This window comes from Monopterus albus, unplaced genomic scaffold, assembly GCF_001952655.1.
Source record: "Monopterus albus unplaced genomic scaffold, M_albus_1.0 scaffold331.1, whole genome shotgun sequence".
Lineage (NCBI taxonomy): Eukaryota > Metazoa > Chordata > Actinopteri > Synbranchiformes > Synbranchidae > Monopterus > Monopterus albus.
Window position 1 is genome coordinate 116,023 of NW_018128211.1, and position 18,071 is coordinate 134,093.

The window sequence follows — 18,071 nt, forward strand, 5'->3', positions numbered from 1 at the left end:
TAAACAAGTCCATTAACCAAATGTGTGGGTGTATGAATCACTTTAAATAAATTATAGTAGTGACAATAATTACATGGGCCAATCATTTGGTAGGATAATAAACATATGGGTACTGCCAACCAGATAGAGTGGCGGTAAATTAGAGCAGGTGAAAGACTTAAAAACATGACAATGAGTCACAGTGGATTATGACCATTAAAATACATTTTGCCCTGTGTTAGTGACAAAAGTTGATCAAACATTAGAAGAACAGAGTGTGAGAAATCCAGGGCAAAAAAAGGTCCCCCAAGTGGGCCAATCAACATACTCTGGTAAAAGGCAATGAAAGACTATGATATGCTCAATATGTGCACAAATACAGGCACTGAATGGCACGTATAACACAGAGACTAATAAGCAACATGTGTAGTGGAAAGTAACTACATTTTACTACATCTAAATACAATGTTGAGGTACTTGTACTTGAGTATTTCCCTTTTCAGCTACTTCATATTCAACTTCACTACATTTTAGAGGCAAATATTTTACTTTTACTCCACTGGGTTTATTTGATAACTTTAATCCCTAGTTACTTGTTAAAATCAGGTTAATAAAACAAAATACAGTATAATCATAAGACTTTGATTATCCCTGATGGAAAGTTCACAAGCTAACTAGCAGGAAATGAAATTAACTTCACCAGCTGCAAGATGTACACAACAATGCATCAATAGTTACAATCCAATATTAACATATACTGAAATGTGCCATTTTGAATAATGACCACTTTTAATATACTTCACATGTGCATAAATACAGGCACTAAATAGCAGTGAAGGAAGGAGCACTTAGATTCTGTACATAAGTAAAAGTAGCAATACCACAGTGTAAAAATACTCTTTACACTGTGGATTTTATCCTAAAAATGTTACTTGAGTAAAAGTACAAGAGTCTTAGCATCAAAATATACTTAAAATCTTTAGTTTTCTGTATCTCATGGCTCCCTCTCCTTTTCCTGAGAATAATTACAAAGTGAACAACAAATAAAATGCCACCAGTCCAGTTCTTAAACCCTGAGGATGTGAAGGTCGTTAGGCTAATGCACTGCTGTTGAAAGGGAACTATTAAAACACATAACAGACAAACCAGCATCTGTGGAGACAGAATGAGTCAGTGCCACTTATTATGCAGGGCGGTGATGTGTTTGTGTATTGTTGTTTGTTGTTGATGTGTAAAGTGGCTTCACTCTGACAGATTGATAAAAAGAGTAGGAGCATGTCTTTGAAAGGGAAGGGAGTTGAGTCAACAGGAACAGAGCTGCTATTGCAATAAATTTGATGAAACTCTGCAACATTTCCCTCCTGACTATTATTTTGCTATGCCCAAGAAAATGTGAGGTTAAAACCAGTTTCCTAAAACCGTGTGGAGGGGTAACAACAGCTCCTTCTCTGCAGGGATCCAACTTTAATTGGCCATGTGATCGTGTATAAATGATCCAGTTTGAAGAAGCGAGGAATCACTGTGAATATGAAATAGAGTGTTGCTAAAAATGGAGCATGCATGCTGTTCCACTGGATAAATAGGAGGCAGACAGTGTCTGTGCTGGGTGTGACAAATATTAAATGGTTTGCCACCCTGCCTACCCAGCCAGCAACTGCTGTACAGTATGCGAGCCTACTGCAGCAGTGTGACCATGCAGAGGAGTTTGAAGAGGATGCAGCGAGAGAATACAGAAAGGTACTAATGTAAAGGAGATTACAGTGCACCAGAAATGACTAATGCAAAAGAATATGAATTAACTGTGAAAATATGCAAATACATGGACTGATATGGCCAGAAAAAAATAATGTAGTCAAAATAAAGAAAAAGGGATGCAAGGAAAACATTAAAATAGACACGTGTAGATCACGTGATTGTTAGATGCATGCACACATTTAAAAACGTTAACATTAAACAAAATAAATGTTTTTCTTGCCAAGAGTTTCTTGTCTGAATATCATACATGAAAGTGTATATTAAGTTAGTTATTCCAATTAGCTTATTGATATGTGACTCACAGGGGCTAATTTTCTACATTTACTACTATTTTGATACTTTAAATAATAATATTTGCATATATTTATGTACAGTGGTGTGAAAAAGTGTTTGCCCCCTTACTGATTTCTTATCTTTTTGCATGTTTGTCACACTGTAATGTTTCAGATTGTCAAACAAATTTATATATTAGTCAAAGATAACACAAGTAAACACATCATGCAGTTTTTAAATGAAGGTTTTTATTATTAAGGGAAAACAAAATCCAAAACTATATAGCCCTGTGTGAACAAGTGTTTGCCCCCCTGTCAAAACACTGGTTTATCGCACCTGAGTTCAATTTCTATAGCCACACCCAGGCCTGATTACTGCCACACCTGTTCGCAATCAAGAAATCACTTAAATAGGACCTGCCTGACAAAGTGAAGTAGACCAAAAGATCCTCAAAAGCTAGACAGCATGCCGAGATCCAAAGAAATTCAAAAACAAATGAGAAAGAGAATAATGAAGCTCTATCAGTCCGGAAAAGGTTATAAAGCCATTTCTAAAGCTTTGGGACTGCAGCAAACCACAGTGAGAGCCATTATCCACAAATGGCGAAAACATGGAACAGTGGAGAACCTTCCCAGGAGTGGCCGGCCAACCAAAATTACCCCAAGAGCGCAGCGACAACTCATCCAAGAGGTCACAAAAGACCCCACAACAACATCCAAAGAACTGCAGGCCTCACTTGCCTCAGTTAAGGTGAGTGTTCATGACTCCACCATAAGAAAGAGACTGGGCAAAAATGGTTTGCATGGCAGAGTTCCAAGACGAAAACCACTGCTGAGCAAAAAGAACATAAAGGCTCGTCTCAGTTTTGCCAGAAAACATCTTGATGATCCCCAAGACTTTTGGGATAATACTCTGTGGACAGACGAGACAAAAGTTGAACTTTTTGGAAGGTGTGTGTCCCATTATGTGTGGCGTAAAAGTAACACCGCATTTCAGAAAAAGAACATCATACCAACAGTAAAATATGGTGGTGGTAGTGTGATGGTCTGGGGCTGTTTTGCTGCTTCAGGCCCTGGAAGACTTGCTGTGATAAATGGAACCATGAATTCTGCTGTGTACCAAAATATCCTGAAGGAGAATGTCCGGCCATCCGTTTGTGACCTCAAGCTGAAGCGAACTTGGGTTCTGCAGCAGGACAATGATCCAAAGCACACCAGCAAGTCCACTTCTGAATGGCTGAAGAAAAACAAAATGAAGACTTTGGAGTGGCCTAGTCAAAGTCCTGACCTGAATCCAATTGAGATGCTGTGGCATGACCTTAAAAAGGCAGTTCATGCCCGAAAACCCTCCAATGTGGCTGACTTACAACAATTCTGCAAAGATGAGTGGGCCAAAATTCCTCCACAGCGCTGTAAAAGACTCATGGCAAGTTATCGAAAACGCTTGATTGCAGTTGTTGCTGCTAAGGGTGGCCCAACCAGTTATTAGGTTTAGGGGGCAAACACTTATTCACACAGGGCTTTGTAGTTTTGGATTTTGTTTTCCCTTAATAATAAAAACCTTCATTTAAAAACTGCATGATGTGTTTACTTGTGTTATCTTTGACTAATATATAAATTTGTTTGACGATCTGAAACATTACAGTGTGACAAACATGCAAAAAGATAAGAAATCAGTAAGGGGGCAAACACTTTTTCACACCACTGTAATTAACAGTTTTGAGGCAGAACTTTTACATGTAATGGAGGTTTTTTTAATTAATTTTTTTGTATTTTACTCAAAGAATCTTTCTGCATCATTGGTTCTAATAATCTGACCTTTAAGTGCAACTCGCAGATTACACATTTGTACAAAATATGGAAATGATCATTTGAAAAGTAAATGTGCAAGGTTTTGTTGAGTTATTGGCACAGATTCAGAGGAAAAAATACGTATTTTCAGCAATGCTCTTAGAAACATCACAAAAGGGATTCCTCTGCAGAAGTGAAGCGTAAAGTAATACTGTATGTCATCATGAGTCAGAGTGGTTAAGATTTAGTGATTTGGTCTTTATTTTTCAAATAGTTTTAATTTACATTTCATGGTTTTTCATTACAGAGTCTAGTTTCCCGAACAGGAAGAGAAACAGAGCTATGTCGTGTACTAGTATTTGTGTAGGCGAAGAGAAAAGATGTCACTGCTACATATGTATTGAAGAAGTGTTAGGCACAAGTGTCAGGCACTTGTTTTAAACAGGAGGATTATGTTCCTGGCCATGAATGAAGTTCATGATGGGAAGCAGAAACCAGAATTTTGTGAAATAGCTGGGGTGGTTCCTTCAGTATACATAGCTGCTGAATCAGTTCCACTGCCAGCAGCAGCTTCTCCTGCTGCCACTGTTCTCAGATCCAACTCGATAAAAATGAACTGTGCACAGTAAATCTTGTTTTCTAATGTTTAAATTTTAGCTAGGTGTACCTAATAAAGTAAGTAATTAGTAAACTGAGTATTTCTTAGATTTGAACAGTTCTTCCTGTTAGTCTAATGGCAGTGTTTAATCAGGGGATCACAGTGTTAGTGTTCCCTAAGTACTATACAAGAAAATAAAAATTAGGTTTTAAAAAATGTTCTCCATTAGAATATATAACCGACGTACATAATGAAATCTACAGCACAGAAACTGTCAGCATAGAAATCAAAATCGCGTATATTGGGTAAACGCTAAGTACTCGTACATGTGGCAATGCTCCGGCGATGGCCTGGCGTCTGCCAGAGGTATAAATAAGGAGGGACTCAATCAGTGGGATGCACCCCAGCTGTGTGCACCGACAACGAGGTGCAGAATCCCGCAGGTCAAGAAAACAGAGGAGAAAAAGGCGGAAGAGAGGCAGCGGCCACCGAGCGGCCCTGACATATACTGTTTTTCATGTTAGGCTTATTCACTAAATACATTTGTGGGCTGCAGAATTAGTTTTTAAAAGGCTTTTCTCTGTAGCCCTGCTTTTGGACCATTATTGTAGTGAGGAGATTTTTTATTTACTTTTGCTTATTTTCCTCAATTTGAAAACATATCTGTCATATATCATGATTGATGATGTATGTATTTTGATGAATTAAAAGATTTCCTTTAAAATAAAACAATCTTTTGAGACCTGCACAGCTTTAGTTCTTTTGACTGCTTCCTAGTCTTACATTGGTCCAGTTGTATTTTTCTTCTTGGCCAGAAATATTTGGTGAATCCACATACATGTTTTTTATATAGAATGTTAGTTACTTGTCTGAAGCTGCTGCTGCTGCTGCTTGCAGGCTTTACCAATATTGCAGTGTATGATGTACAGTATATGATGCTAACTGTATAAAAGATTTTTATGCAATAAGACACTTTGTGATTGCATTTCATTTTATTGATCTCCACCCAAATGAGGCCATTCAAACCTTCACAAATTACTCCATTATCTGGAAACTGTCGGTGAAGGTCTGACTCTATGACAGACAATGCAGGAGAGATGGAAAGAGATGAAAGAGAGTGGCAAGTTGTATCAAAACATTGAATGGACACAGACAGTGCAACCAGGTTTCTGAGCAGTGTTAATCCAGGGCACACTATGCACCTCTATTACAGTGGGAAAAATAGCTAGCATGCTGAGAAACAGTATTTATTTTTTCTGCCACTGTGTGTATATTACAGCGGGTGGATTGTGAAGTGTCTGACAGGTGCACATTTTAAGATGGCAGAGATTGTGAGAAACCAAGTATGCATGACAGCATCAGGTAACCATCAACAATGGCAATGTTGCATGTTGAACGAAGTTGACAGAGGGCAATAGAAGAAACTGAAAGACTGATGAGGCATTAAAAGGTATACTGTTACATATGCCATCTTTCCCAGCTCGGCCTGTTCTAACTCCTTGTAATTCCAGATCTGGACCTGCTTCCAGCCAGCTGACTTTTCCTTCTTCCCTGCAGCTCACGTGCATCTAATTTCTTCATTACTCACCTGCATATACACTGGACTGTGCACTCTCACTCTTGCTACATTGTCTAGATGTCTTAATGTCTTAGCTTTTCCTCCTTCTATGCTCTGTTATTCCTAGAGTTAGATATTAACCCTTGCCTCGTAATTAGATTAAATCTCTGCCTATCCTTGTGTACTTCCCTTAGAATTATTCTGTTAGGTCCTGTGTTAGCTGGGCCCAGTGTACCAACATACACACACTTGGAGTGGAATATAAAGTAAAGTTTATTGTATGAGATGAGCAAAATTACTGGATGAGAGAGAGAGAGAGGGCAGAGGCTGAGATGGATGGAGGTGAAGTGGAGGTTGCCTGTTGTGGAGAACCGGGGACATGGAGGAATTGAGAATGGAGAACTGGCGTGCTGGATGGATTCAAGATTTTTATTTGCCATTTATGCATAAATGGACAGTCTAGGCATATAGGAGTTCTTGTGCAGTTCGTCATTGGAGTCAGGTAAGAAGTCAAAAGCCAGAAAGAACACTTAGTCTTAAAATAGAAAAGTTACATAAAGGTGACAAAGTATTAAAACACAATACACAAAAATAGGTTAATAGTATTTCCCACAGTGAACTTCGAACATCACACTTAGTAATTCACATGGTGGAGTTGGATATGCCATTACGCTTGGTGAGGTAGTGAGGGGTTACTGCACATGTCTAGTAAGGGGTTATTGCACATATATCCTCACATTTTCATATTTGCCATCAGTCTTACTGCGGCAGGGAAAAAGCTGTTGTAAAGTCTTATTCTGTGTGTGATGATACTGTCCACCCTGCTGTGCCTGTAGGTGCAGTTTTTGTGTCTGAGTAGAGTGTGAGCTGGGTGGCATGGATCTCTGATTATGTTTTCCACCCTTTTATGACAGTGCTGTGTGTACAGTGTGTCCGTAGCAGGCAGTTCAGTCCCAATGATCCTCTCTGCAGTCTTTATGACCCTTTGAAGAGCCTTCCTCTCTGCCTTTGTGGTGTTACTATACCAGACTGTGATGCCAGTAGTGATGATGCTCTCTACCAGTCCTCTATAAGCCTGGGTGAGAGGCTTATAGAGGACTGGTAGTCCAGTCCAGTCCAGCTTTTCTGAACTACCTGATGAAGTATAGTTGCTGCTGGGTTTTCTTCACTGTGGCAGCTGTGTTCAGTGACCAGCTCAGGTCAGATGTCACCTGCAGGCCCAGGAACTTGTGGCTGTCAGCCCTCTCCACCTCAGTCCCTTTGATGGTCAGAGGCAGCAGAGGGGAGGGGTTCTTCCTGAAGTCTACTGTTATTTCTTTTGTCTTGTTTATGTTGAGGATGAGGTCATTCTCCTCTCCATAAATGAGAATGTCGTTCACCAAGCTTCTGTTACCCGACTCACCTCCCCCCTTAATGAGGCCCAGAATGGTGGTGTCATCAGCATATTTAATGATGATGGTGTTGTCATGGTTGGAGACAGAGTTGTGGGTGTACAGGGTGAAGAGTTTGGGGCTGAGACAGCAGCCCTGCAGTGAGCCTGTGCTGATTGTGAGCTCAGCAGACACCCACCCTCCCATTCTGACCACCTGCGGTCTTTCAGTCAGGAAGTCCAGAATCCAAATACAGGTGGGAGCTGGTACACCGAGGTCTGTCATCTTCTCAATCAGGCTGCCTGGGTGAATGGTGTTGAATGGAGAACTGTAATCCAGGAAGTGCTTCCTAGCATACGCACTGCTGTTGTCCAGGTGTTTCACGGTATGAAATAAAGCCAGAGCCATCATGTCCCTACAGGCTCTCAACACTCTAGGGGGGGACACCGTCTGGTCCCACCGCCTTATGGGGGTTTACCTGTCTCAGGGCCTTCAGGACCTGTGTGTGCGTCACCTGAAAAGCAGTGTCCCCCAGGTCACAGGGGGATTTTGAGGGGGTGTCTGTGTTCATCCTGTCAAACCTCACATATAAGTTGAGTTGAGGCTGTCCGGGAGGGTAGCGTCCTGGGAGCTGTGCTTGTTGATTTGTTGCTGTAGTTTGTGACTGCCTGGATAGCAGAGTAGCAGCGAGCTGGAGATAGCAGGCTCACTGGTGGAGTGGTGTGCTAATCCGATATGTCTGGTAGAGCAGGCAGCAGAGATCAGGCAACAAGAAACTTTACAGGTAACTCACAGGTAAGATTACAAGCCAAAGCTGGAGATCACCTCTGGTTATGGACCAGTGCGGAACTAATGGAAAAGGGCGTGTATATATAGGGAGCTGAACCAGGAGGAAATGAGCGGCAGGTGAACGTGATGATGATTGATTATGTTGGCTAAGAATGTGACAGGCAGAGGGAGACGGGGGAAAAACAACAGAAAAACCCGGGAGCACAGGACCAAACCATAACATATTCATTCCCTTCTGTTGTTGCCGAACCATGTCTACCTGCTTGACTGTAAGCACCAATAAAGGTGAATCTTGTGAACTACTCTTGTGAAAACTTAACCGTGCACTTGAGTCCTTCCCTGACACAGTTCATGTAGTTGCCCTCTCTTCATTTAGGATGTAACCATAAGGCCCCTTTAAAAAAGAATCTATGTCTGCAGCATCTGCAGCACTGAAGTGACATGTTGCTGAGTCATATGTGATTTTGTATGGTGTGGGATAGCACTTCATTTGTCAGATAAGGCGCTAAGGATGTGTGTGTTAACCACTTGAATGTTGGCAAGGTTGCTAAGGTTTCATATTCCCTTTCTTACCTGAACTCATTACAGATGCTAATTTAAGAACTGTTAACAGATGATGTCGTCCCCTCTACATCCGTTTCAGTCTCATCACAGCTACAACACATTGTGATGCTGTACTTAGCACAAAAATGAGCATAAGAAGCAGACAGTGGAGTGCTGTAAATGTGATGGAACCAAATGCATTCAGTGCAAGCAGTGATCATCTGTTAGTTTTAGTTATCAGACACAGGTTGTTAAAGCTTCATGATGATCTATGCTTCATGGACTCTAGTTTCCCATCAGTCAGCCCTGCATCAAGACCAACAAAACATGAAAGCCACTTCATACTTAGAGGATCTGAAAACTTTCTGTACTTGTTTCATGACAGCACAGTCAATTGCAGGTTTAAAGAAAGCATGTGAAACTTATAAGCCAGCAGCATTGTCCAGCGGGACAGCAGATCTAACCGAAAACTGATGGAAGATTTAAAATGCCTAAATCAAATCAAATCAAATCAAATCAAAGAGAAGGTAAAATACTATGTACATCTGTATATGTGTTCCTTAACATACAGTATGTTAAGTGACAGCTTTTTATCATTTTGTCTAAATGAATGAATTTTGCATTGTGCCATTAATTTCGCGCATTAAAATCAAGCTACAACACAGAATAGAAAGTGATGTCTATTATTCAGTGTGCTCCTGCAGAGGGCAAAATAAGCACTCCTTCTTGGCAGAATTATTGGTAAGTGTTTGACAGCACACCTATAATGTTAGCTTACAGTGACTACTTTAATGGATGAAGATAAATTAATGAGCATTAATTTAAATAAATTCCTGCCAAGCTAGGACTGGCTGATGGGCTCAATGTGAGACTACAAGATGGATAGATTTTGCAGTGCAAAACATTATTACCACTGATGAAAGGACAAAGTGGAGCAGACAACCTTGTTGCCAGCTAAATCAGTAACTTATAAATGGACACTCAGTAGTTCCATCTTACAGCAATTTTCTGAAATTCTGAATTGTGCCAAGAAGATCCCTGTAAGTGTTTGTTTGTACAGTATCCTGTAGCACAAAACCTTTAAAATTGGCATCATTCACAAATGTAAATAAATGTACATAGACCTCTCTCGAACTGTCTGGTTTGTCCTACCTTTCCTCCACCTGGCTGGTACTTGATGTTGTCAGTGGATCCAATCTTGGAACGAACGTTCTTCAGGTCTGGTGTTGGGGCATTGATAGGCCGGGGGGTTCGAGGGGCATGGGGCACTGCTGGCTTCTTTTCCAGTGGGGTTTGTTTGGGCACAGGGGGTTTGGTGATGACTCGGCGTCGGTGAGTAGTGGTGGCTTCACCATTGGTGAAGGCAGCCGGAGTAGCAGGAGTGGTGGTGGTGGCCGTGCGAGGACGAGCTACAGAAAAAGGATTAAAAAAAAATGTTATAAAGTATTGATCATTTTTGTGAAATTTGATAGGTTAATATCTTAGTACATATCACAAAGGTAAAAGTAACATGGTTAGAGGCAGTAAATGTTAGGATGAGGCGTGGAAGGTCCAAAGATGCAGACTCAAGACTCACAGGGTGTGAAACAAGAGAGAAGTTTATTGTAGACGAAAAGTGAGTTTACTGGGTGGAAGAGAGAGGGATCAGGCAGGCAGAGTAGGCTCTGGACGGGCAGGCAGAGCAGCACGGAGCTAAAAACGAATGCGTACAGGTGAGTGGAGACGGGCTGGACAGGAGGACCTGGACGAGCAGGTGAGTGGAGACGGGCCGGTCAGGAACCAGTGGGACCAGAAGACCTGGACAAGCAGGTAAGTGGAGACGGGCCAGACACAAACCAGTGGGACCAGAGGACCTGGATGTGCACGTGAGTGGAGACAGGCCGGACAGATGCTAGCTGGAGCAGAGGACTACAGTGTGCAGGTAAGTGGTCGAGGAAAGCCATTGACAGTGTAGCAAGCAGATCTGAGAAAGCAGCAGCAAGCAGGTCGGAGACAATAGCAAGTACTGCTGGAGAGGATACCTCGCTGGCATCTCTGGTGTCTTCGGTATTCAGGAGAAGAACAGGTGATAGGGTAGCAGGCAGGTTGGAGACAATGCCAAGTATTGTTGGGCAGGAAACCTTGCCAGTGTTGCTGGTGTCTTGTCTCAGCTTTGTGTCGGTGCTCACAGGTGAGTGGACAGGAAAAGAGCTGATGGCTCTGACAGCTAACTCAAACAAGTCGTTCAGGATCTCAGGTTCAGGTGAGAAGAGCCAGAAGTTTCTAAGAGAGTTTCCACAACAACCCGGCAACAGGGACTAGGCACGTTACGGTATAAACCGGTGAGTGACTGAGGAAAGGAAGGAGTATATGTATCACAGGCAACCAAGTGATAACGAGGAACAGGTGAATACAATGAGTGATGACTGAGACCAGGGTAAAGCTGGAGCAGGAGAGGGGAAACGGAGCGAAAAAAACCCCCAAAATAAAGGCACGGGATCGGAAAGCGCGAGCAAACCATAACAGTAAAACCTAGAGTAGACTATATTTATAGATTCACTGATGCATAAATAAACTTCTATCCAAGTTGTATTTAACCCTGCTGACATCCAGAATTCAGAAACAGTGATAGTACTACCACAACACTTTTTTCCTTGACTCTCTGTACCATTTCTTTTTGTGTGTTACCTGCAGTCTTGGGTTTCTTGACTTCTCCTGTCTTGCTCTCAGCCTTGTCATTCTTGTTGGCTGTGTAATAAAAACAACACACAAGCTTAACAATGCTAATTTGAAACACTTGTAAAGCCTTTAACAAGAATTTTGCTACCACACTGTTGTTTAGCTATAAATCAGGATTAATGTTTTTCTGACATATCTACACAGCTGCTGTGTGGACAAGTATCAGGGTTTGTGTTGCAGAGTGAGATCGCTCTGTTCTAACAAATGTGTGTAATGCCATTTTTTTTAGATTGAATCTACTGTGTGTAGCAGTGCACAGTATGTATTTTACTCCTTTGGTGTTGCTTTAGTAAATTCTGTGAATTATCAATTTAACAGAACATGTTAAGTACAGCTGAAATCACATTTAGTCATCCCTTTTTGTAGTAAAAAAAAATGTCACTGTGTTTTTAATGCATTGTTATTTCTTTATTATTACAATTTTTGAAAATATAATTCGCTTTTGTCACAACAAGTTTTGGAACTGACTGAACAAGCTGAAGAAGTCATCTGTGAAGACTTTTTGGATTTGTCTCAATTCCTGTCTTCCCACCTACCACTGGAATTCCCCTTGGTTCCCATTTACCTGGCTCTGTGCTGCCCACCTCCACACCTGTCTCATTTCCTAATCAGTCCCCTTTTGTATACTGGCTCATATTTCTTTGTCCTGATCATCTAGGTTGCTTACACAGCCTTAGCACTGACAGTTCCCCTGGACTTTCTGCCTTCATTTAAATTGCTTACCACCTGTTTCCAGCCATCACATGGTCCTGGACTTTGCCTTCTGTTGCTCCCTGTCCGTTTTATGTTTACCCAGACTATCGGTAAGTCTGTCAATATTTACATAAAAATTATGCTTTTACCTCATTTGCCTATCTGCCTGAGTATCTACATTTGGGTCCAACTTCCTGTTGTTTCCTAACAAAACCCATGACAGCTGCTAGAGCGAACAGGGCAGATCTCAGCCATTACAAGTGTTTCTCCTGAAAGGTTTGTCACTTGTTTGGAGCCGGAGATGCAGGGATTAGTACATGGAATGCCTAGGGGAGCTCAAACTGAAGTGGCCTGATGAACTCCAACAAGTGGACATGCAGGATTTCCAGTTTTGTTGCTCTTTTACGTTCATTTTACTTATAGAATAGGTACAGTATCCTGGAGTAAAAATACACTTGCCATATAAATGTGTCTCCTAGATGAAAGACTGTAGCATGCAGAGGTGGGGCAGACAAGTCACATGGCTTTACTGGAGTCAGACTTAATTTGAACATTTAAGAACTTGAGACTTGCTTGACTAACATTGGTAAAAGGATTGACTTTAACCAAGACTTGAGACTTGACATAGACTTGAGACAGATGACTTCACTTTTTTAACTAAGTATTTGCATTTTCTGGATACTAAGAAATTATATTTTGTTATTGAAACACTACTGGATGATTAGTAGTGCTACTTGCACAAACCTGGCAACCTAACAGAACGTGGCAGACTAGGGCAATGCAGGTCACAGAATGCAGCTATGGAGGGGTCTAGTCAAAAATAATACAATTTAGATTTAAGGATTATGTTGTCGATGATGGTAGTAAGGGGAGAACAGTGGTATGCAAAGTCTCCTTTGGTGCATTTGAAGTGGAACTGCCACAGACAGCTGCTTAAATCAGATAGATAACCTGTTAGCCTATTTATGTATTAGAAACATTTTACTTGAATTTCTTCTGATGGCTCAGGCTCCTGGTGTCACTATGAGATTTCTGGCTTTACTTTTCTCCCATCCTTTGTAGCAAGATGGGGAAATTAACAAAAATAATAAATCCATACATATAGACACTAAGACAGTAACTTTAGATCCAAAATAAGCTGGGACTAGCCAGGTGACCGAAAGAGCTGAGCTGTGCATGAAGTCCAACACAGACATCACCAAAGAGCAGAAATTCTTCTTCCGAAGAAAAATGGGCTACAAATAGGCTAAATCATAAATGACAACGCATGTGCACAATTCATCATTTTATACTTCAATTGAAATATATAATCGTCATTATCATCATCATTAGTGTCATCATTATCATCATGTTGACTGCTAGAGTATAGAGCACTGCAGTGACTCCATAAAAAGAGGTGAAAAGGTAGTTGTTTTGTCATTATTTGGACTGAGCTTAATGTTTTTGTGTTAGTTTTTGCCCCAGCTCTCCCTGCCATTCTGCTACATCACCTAATCAGCCATCATTCATTCCACCTGTCGTTCATTACCTCCCAGTCCAGCCGTATATATACACCCTTATTTCCACTTAGTTGTCGCTGGATCATACACATTCACATTCCCTGAGTTTGTTCCTCAATGGTTCGGTGTATATGCTGGATTACTGCTCTCTGTTTGTGCTGGGCCTTTTGTTAGTTTCGTGTTTGCACTATCTACTTTGAACTCTTGAGTTATCTGTTCATCGCCTGGCACTTAGTTGTGTTTCTTTCCTGATCATCTTGCTACGAGCTGCACCTGAAAGCTGTTTTGTTCATCTCCTGTTATTTTCCACCCATATGAATCCTCGCTGGCTCTCTGAATGTCTTGTGTGCTGCGAGCGTGGTATTTGCTTCTGACCTGCAGTGACTTCTGACAAAGTGCTGCACCTGGGTCCTGTGTCAGCTACCTGCCCTGACGCCCAACTTCCAACAAGCTGCTCCAATGTGCTCAACTCCCAACCTCCATCAAGCTGCACCAGTGTGCTGTGAGTGTGGCATCTGTTTTTACCTGCAGAGACCCTGGACCTCCTGTTGCACTCTGTACTGCTACCCGTCATTGCTGTCATCAGTGCTCTGGCTCACCAGTCAACTCACCTGCACGTCCCGATCCTCTGACCCTCCTGTTACCTACCGTCCCACCTGTCCTTCCTGGTCCCCTGGTTCCTGTTCTTTTCCTGCCATCTCACTTGGTCCTCTGGTTCACCGAGTTCCTGCCGCTCCCCTGCTCACTCACCTGCACACCTTGGTCCTCCAGGAGTCCACCACCCTGCCCTGCTCACCAGCTCATCTCGCTCCTGTGTATCCGCTGGTGCCTCTCTCACCTCATCTCCCTCCATTAACTGTGGCACCAAACTTCAATAAACTCTATTCTTGTCAATTCCTTAGTAGTCCGCATTTTTGGGTCCAACTTCACATACTCAATCGTACCAGGTTTTCCCATTTATTGTGTCCAAGTCTCCCTCTCTCTGAGTTTCATTATAAATGTAGGCTATGCACATTGAATGGTAAGGGTATTTAAAATAATTTGTGACAAATACAGATTCTACCAGTGCCACTAGTATGAAATGTTATTCTAAAGCCCTGAATTAAGTTTAAGCTGTTAGGGGCTTTGAATCAATTATGCATTTTATTGAGAAGAGTTTCTGACAGTCATGAAAGACATGCCTTTATATTTAACTGCTAAAAGGGTTAGTTTATAGCATATAAATGCACAGTTAATAATCAGAGGAGGTTTGTGACTGTTTCACGTAATGTGATATTCCCATAGCATTGTCATATCATCAGAATTTTGTATGACTTGACTTGATATACAGTAAGGACTTGACTTGTTTGATTCTCGCCTCAGTAACTTGAGACTTGAAGATTAGGACTCGAGACTTGCTTGAGACTTACTCCCACCTCTGGTAGCATGTATCATCTCGCGCCCATCAATGTGAGCCCTAACATTCTCTGAGGGTATTGAGCTAAAGAGCACATAAATGGAATGGCTGTTTGACTAACACGGCTCAGACTGAGTCACAGCTCCCTCACTCAGAGGTGAGATACTGTTTGTGATATGCGAATAAAAATAAAAGTCTGGTGTCTTCAAAAGCCAGCTTTTGTATCTGATAAATTATAACATATGGTAGCAATTCAGTTAGTCTTTTGCCTGGAGTGATGCCAATCTAGACTGTGAGTCATTTATTCAGCTACTGCAGGGGGCCCGGGCCCTTTTGTAGAGATCATGTTGCACTGGCAGCCTCATGAACCAGCCAAAGCAGAGTGGAGATACTGTGACAGCAGTATCAGACAATTAGCTATAGAGGGTGGGCAGACATTTGAGATGTAATAAAAGAGATGTTATTGTACAAGCTTTGTCAGTGTCTGTGTGTGTGTGTGTGTGTGTGTGTGTGTGTGTGTGTGTGTGTGTATGTGTGTGTGAGAACACATACCAGCAGTTTTGCTTGCAGCAGCCACAGAGGAGCTGTCCTTATTGGAAGCTGAACGGGGTGTGGCCTTTGGGTGTTTGTCAGCCGTAACATTTTCTGGAGTCTGGAAATCAAAATCAGATAAGGACAGATAAGCGGTGAGTGTGTTTTACATTTTATGTTTTCGGGTAATGAGTGTTTATGTGTACAATATGTCTGCATATACAGTAGACTTGTTTGTAGCAGTGCTGATATGCTGTAAAGGCTATGTAATGACATGTCAATCATGAAACCATAACATACATCAAGAAAGAATGCAAACAGAAAAAAGATGGTCTCCATCACTTTGCTTGCTCAGTAATATCACAGATGTTAACCACCTACCAATTAAATACAAAAACTCACTCCTCATTTCTCTAGCTTTTGCCAACAAAACAATGTTTCAAAAGTGGAAATCTAAAAAATTTCAACACATAAACCACTGGACCAACCTTCTAATAGAATGCATCACATTAGAGAAAATGGCATCTAGTCACAAGAATAGTTTATCAGCCTTTTATGACACATGGAACCCATTTCTAACACATTTCAACTTGAACCAAACACCTGGGGCTGAGGCCACCCACATTCCCACCAACCTCTAAAAATGTAACAAGCTGCTTTATTAGTAGTGCTCTTATCATCTTTATTATTGTTGTGTTTTTTTCTCCTTCTCCCTTTCTTGCACTTCATAGACTGCATAAGTTGGAAATATCCACACTTCACACCCTCACACACTACCTAGTTCATATTCTTCAGCATAACCACTGGTTGATTTAAAACCAGAAATGCATACTGGCCAACCTTCCTTTCTAAGCTAGTTCCACTCTTGTCAGATTCAAAAATATCCTCAATATCTGGACTTTACTCAGCTAAATATATGCTTTGAATGAGGATGTAAATAATGACAGCTTGAGAAAGGCCTAAACCAATATCTTCACTAAATTAGGTATGATACAGTCATCCAATTCTCACACAGAAACACAGTATTTTACTTACCTTGGCAGCCTTGGCGGAGCCAGTTGCCAGTGGTGTCCGCTTGGTGGCAGTGGGTGTAGTGACCTTGGGGACAGGGCTTTTTTTATTGGTTGAGGGTGTTGTGCTGGAGGGATGTTTGGCAGAGGTGGCCTCCCCATTGCTGGAGAGGGTGGATGGACGGGGTTTGGTGGAGTTTGGTTTAGCTGAACCCATGTCAGGCTGGTGATTATGGAATTGAAAGGAATTAGAATAACAGTAAAAAAGAGAGGAAGGACAGAAAAAAGAAAAAGATGGTCAGAAAGTGATAAATGTAAAGAAAGAAAAACAGATGAAATCACAGATTGCACTGACAGCATGATATGGCAGCACAGTCAGCGACCAGTCATAAAACAAGTCATAAATTATACAACTGAATTAGCTATTTATAATCACTCAGAAGAGCTCATTGGCAGTAAAGTAGTCTTCATATGTGATAAAATAAGCAGCAGTCTAAAATAAGATGATATGGACAACTTAGATCAGTCTCAAAAATTGAACACATTCATATACAAATTTCAAATCAACAAAAACACAACACATATCAACAGAGACTCAATCATGGACTGAAATTGGTGGTGCAGCTTGATAATGTAGGGAATGGAATATCCGCGGGACTGGTTGATGGCTAACATGCTAGCAAACCAAGAACATGTCAGTTCTGATGAGGCACAACATGCTGCTTTCTGTCAAGTTCCTCTGCTTTGTACCATTTACTCCCCCTGGCATTATCAATTCAGTGTTTCAGTGAAGTAGGGCTAAGCAACCTGGCCAAAAAAAAAACAAAAAACTATATTTTATTTTATTTATAGAACAACTCAAAATTCTAATAGATGATTTTCAAAATGCAACAAGATTAATGCATGATTTTTAAAATGGTCTAATCATTAAACCTGCACCACCTATCTTTGTTGTGGACATTCAAATAATCAGGTTATTTGACACAGCCATGGACTGTTAAGACCAGATGCTTCAACTAAGCTGAGAACAGACATCCACTTTGACAGTCAGTTTCCGCACAGACAAAACACCTGATATCTACAGACAATACGCCTGATATCTACAGACAATGGCTAGTTAGCATTAACTAGCAACAAGGTAGCACAGGCTGAAGAAAGCAGAATACACACACTAGGTTTCTGAAGGCTTCAACTCTTGTAACCAAAGATAATGCCTTGTCAACAAGCACATGCCAAACTATCATATAGAACACTTTTAGACTGAAAATTCGCTTTTACAGTGTGGCCATTTTACATATCATGAAAAAATGCGAGGTGTCCAGAGATCGGGTCGTCGGGGCCCCTGCCTTCGACTGCTGCCCAATCCACTGTGCACCGGCCCCTTACGGATCCTCCTGCAGGTGGTGGGCCCACGGGAGGACGTCCCCACGTCGCTCGTTCGGGCTAAGCCCGGCCAGGCCCCGTGGTAAAAGGCGCAGCCACCAGGCGCTCGCATTTGAGCCCCAACCCCGGGCCTGGCTCCAGGGTAGGGCCCCGATTGCGCCATACCAGGCAACATGACGGTCCTTG

At 41.6% G+C, this 18,071-nt stretch overlaps 1 protein-coding gene across 6 annotated transcripts in view; it reads right to left on the reverse strand.

Moving 5' to 3' along the window:
- The window catches only part of map4l (microtubule associated protein 4 like), a 111,150-nt gene that overhangs the window by 17,101 nt on the left and 75,978 nt on the right, over positions 1-18,071 (reverse strand). For 5 of the 6 annotated variants that reach the window (XM_020624564.1, XM_020624562.1, XM_020624566.1 and 2 more), the window contains 4 exons: positions 16,528-16,725; positions 15,514-15,613; positions 11,323-11,382; positions 9,808-10,064 (listed from right to left, as the gene is read on the reverse strand). In XM_020624564.1, the coding sequence (XP_020480220.1) occupies positions 9,808-10,064; positions 11,323-11,382; positions 15,514-15,613; positions 16,528-16,725 (615 nt within the window). The remainder of the gene's footprint in view (positions 1-9,807; positions 10,065-11,322; positions 11,383-15,513; positions 15,614-16,527; positions 16,726-18,071) is intronic. The other variant, XM_020624563.1, reaches the window with a different exon arrangement.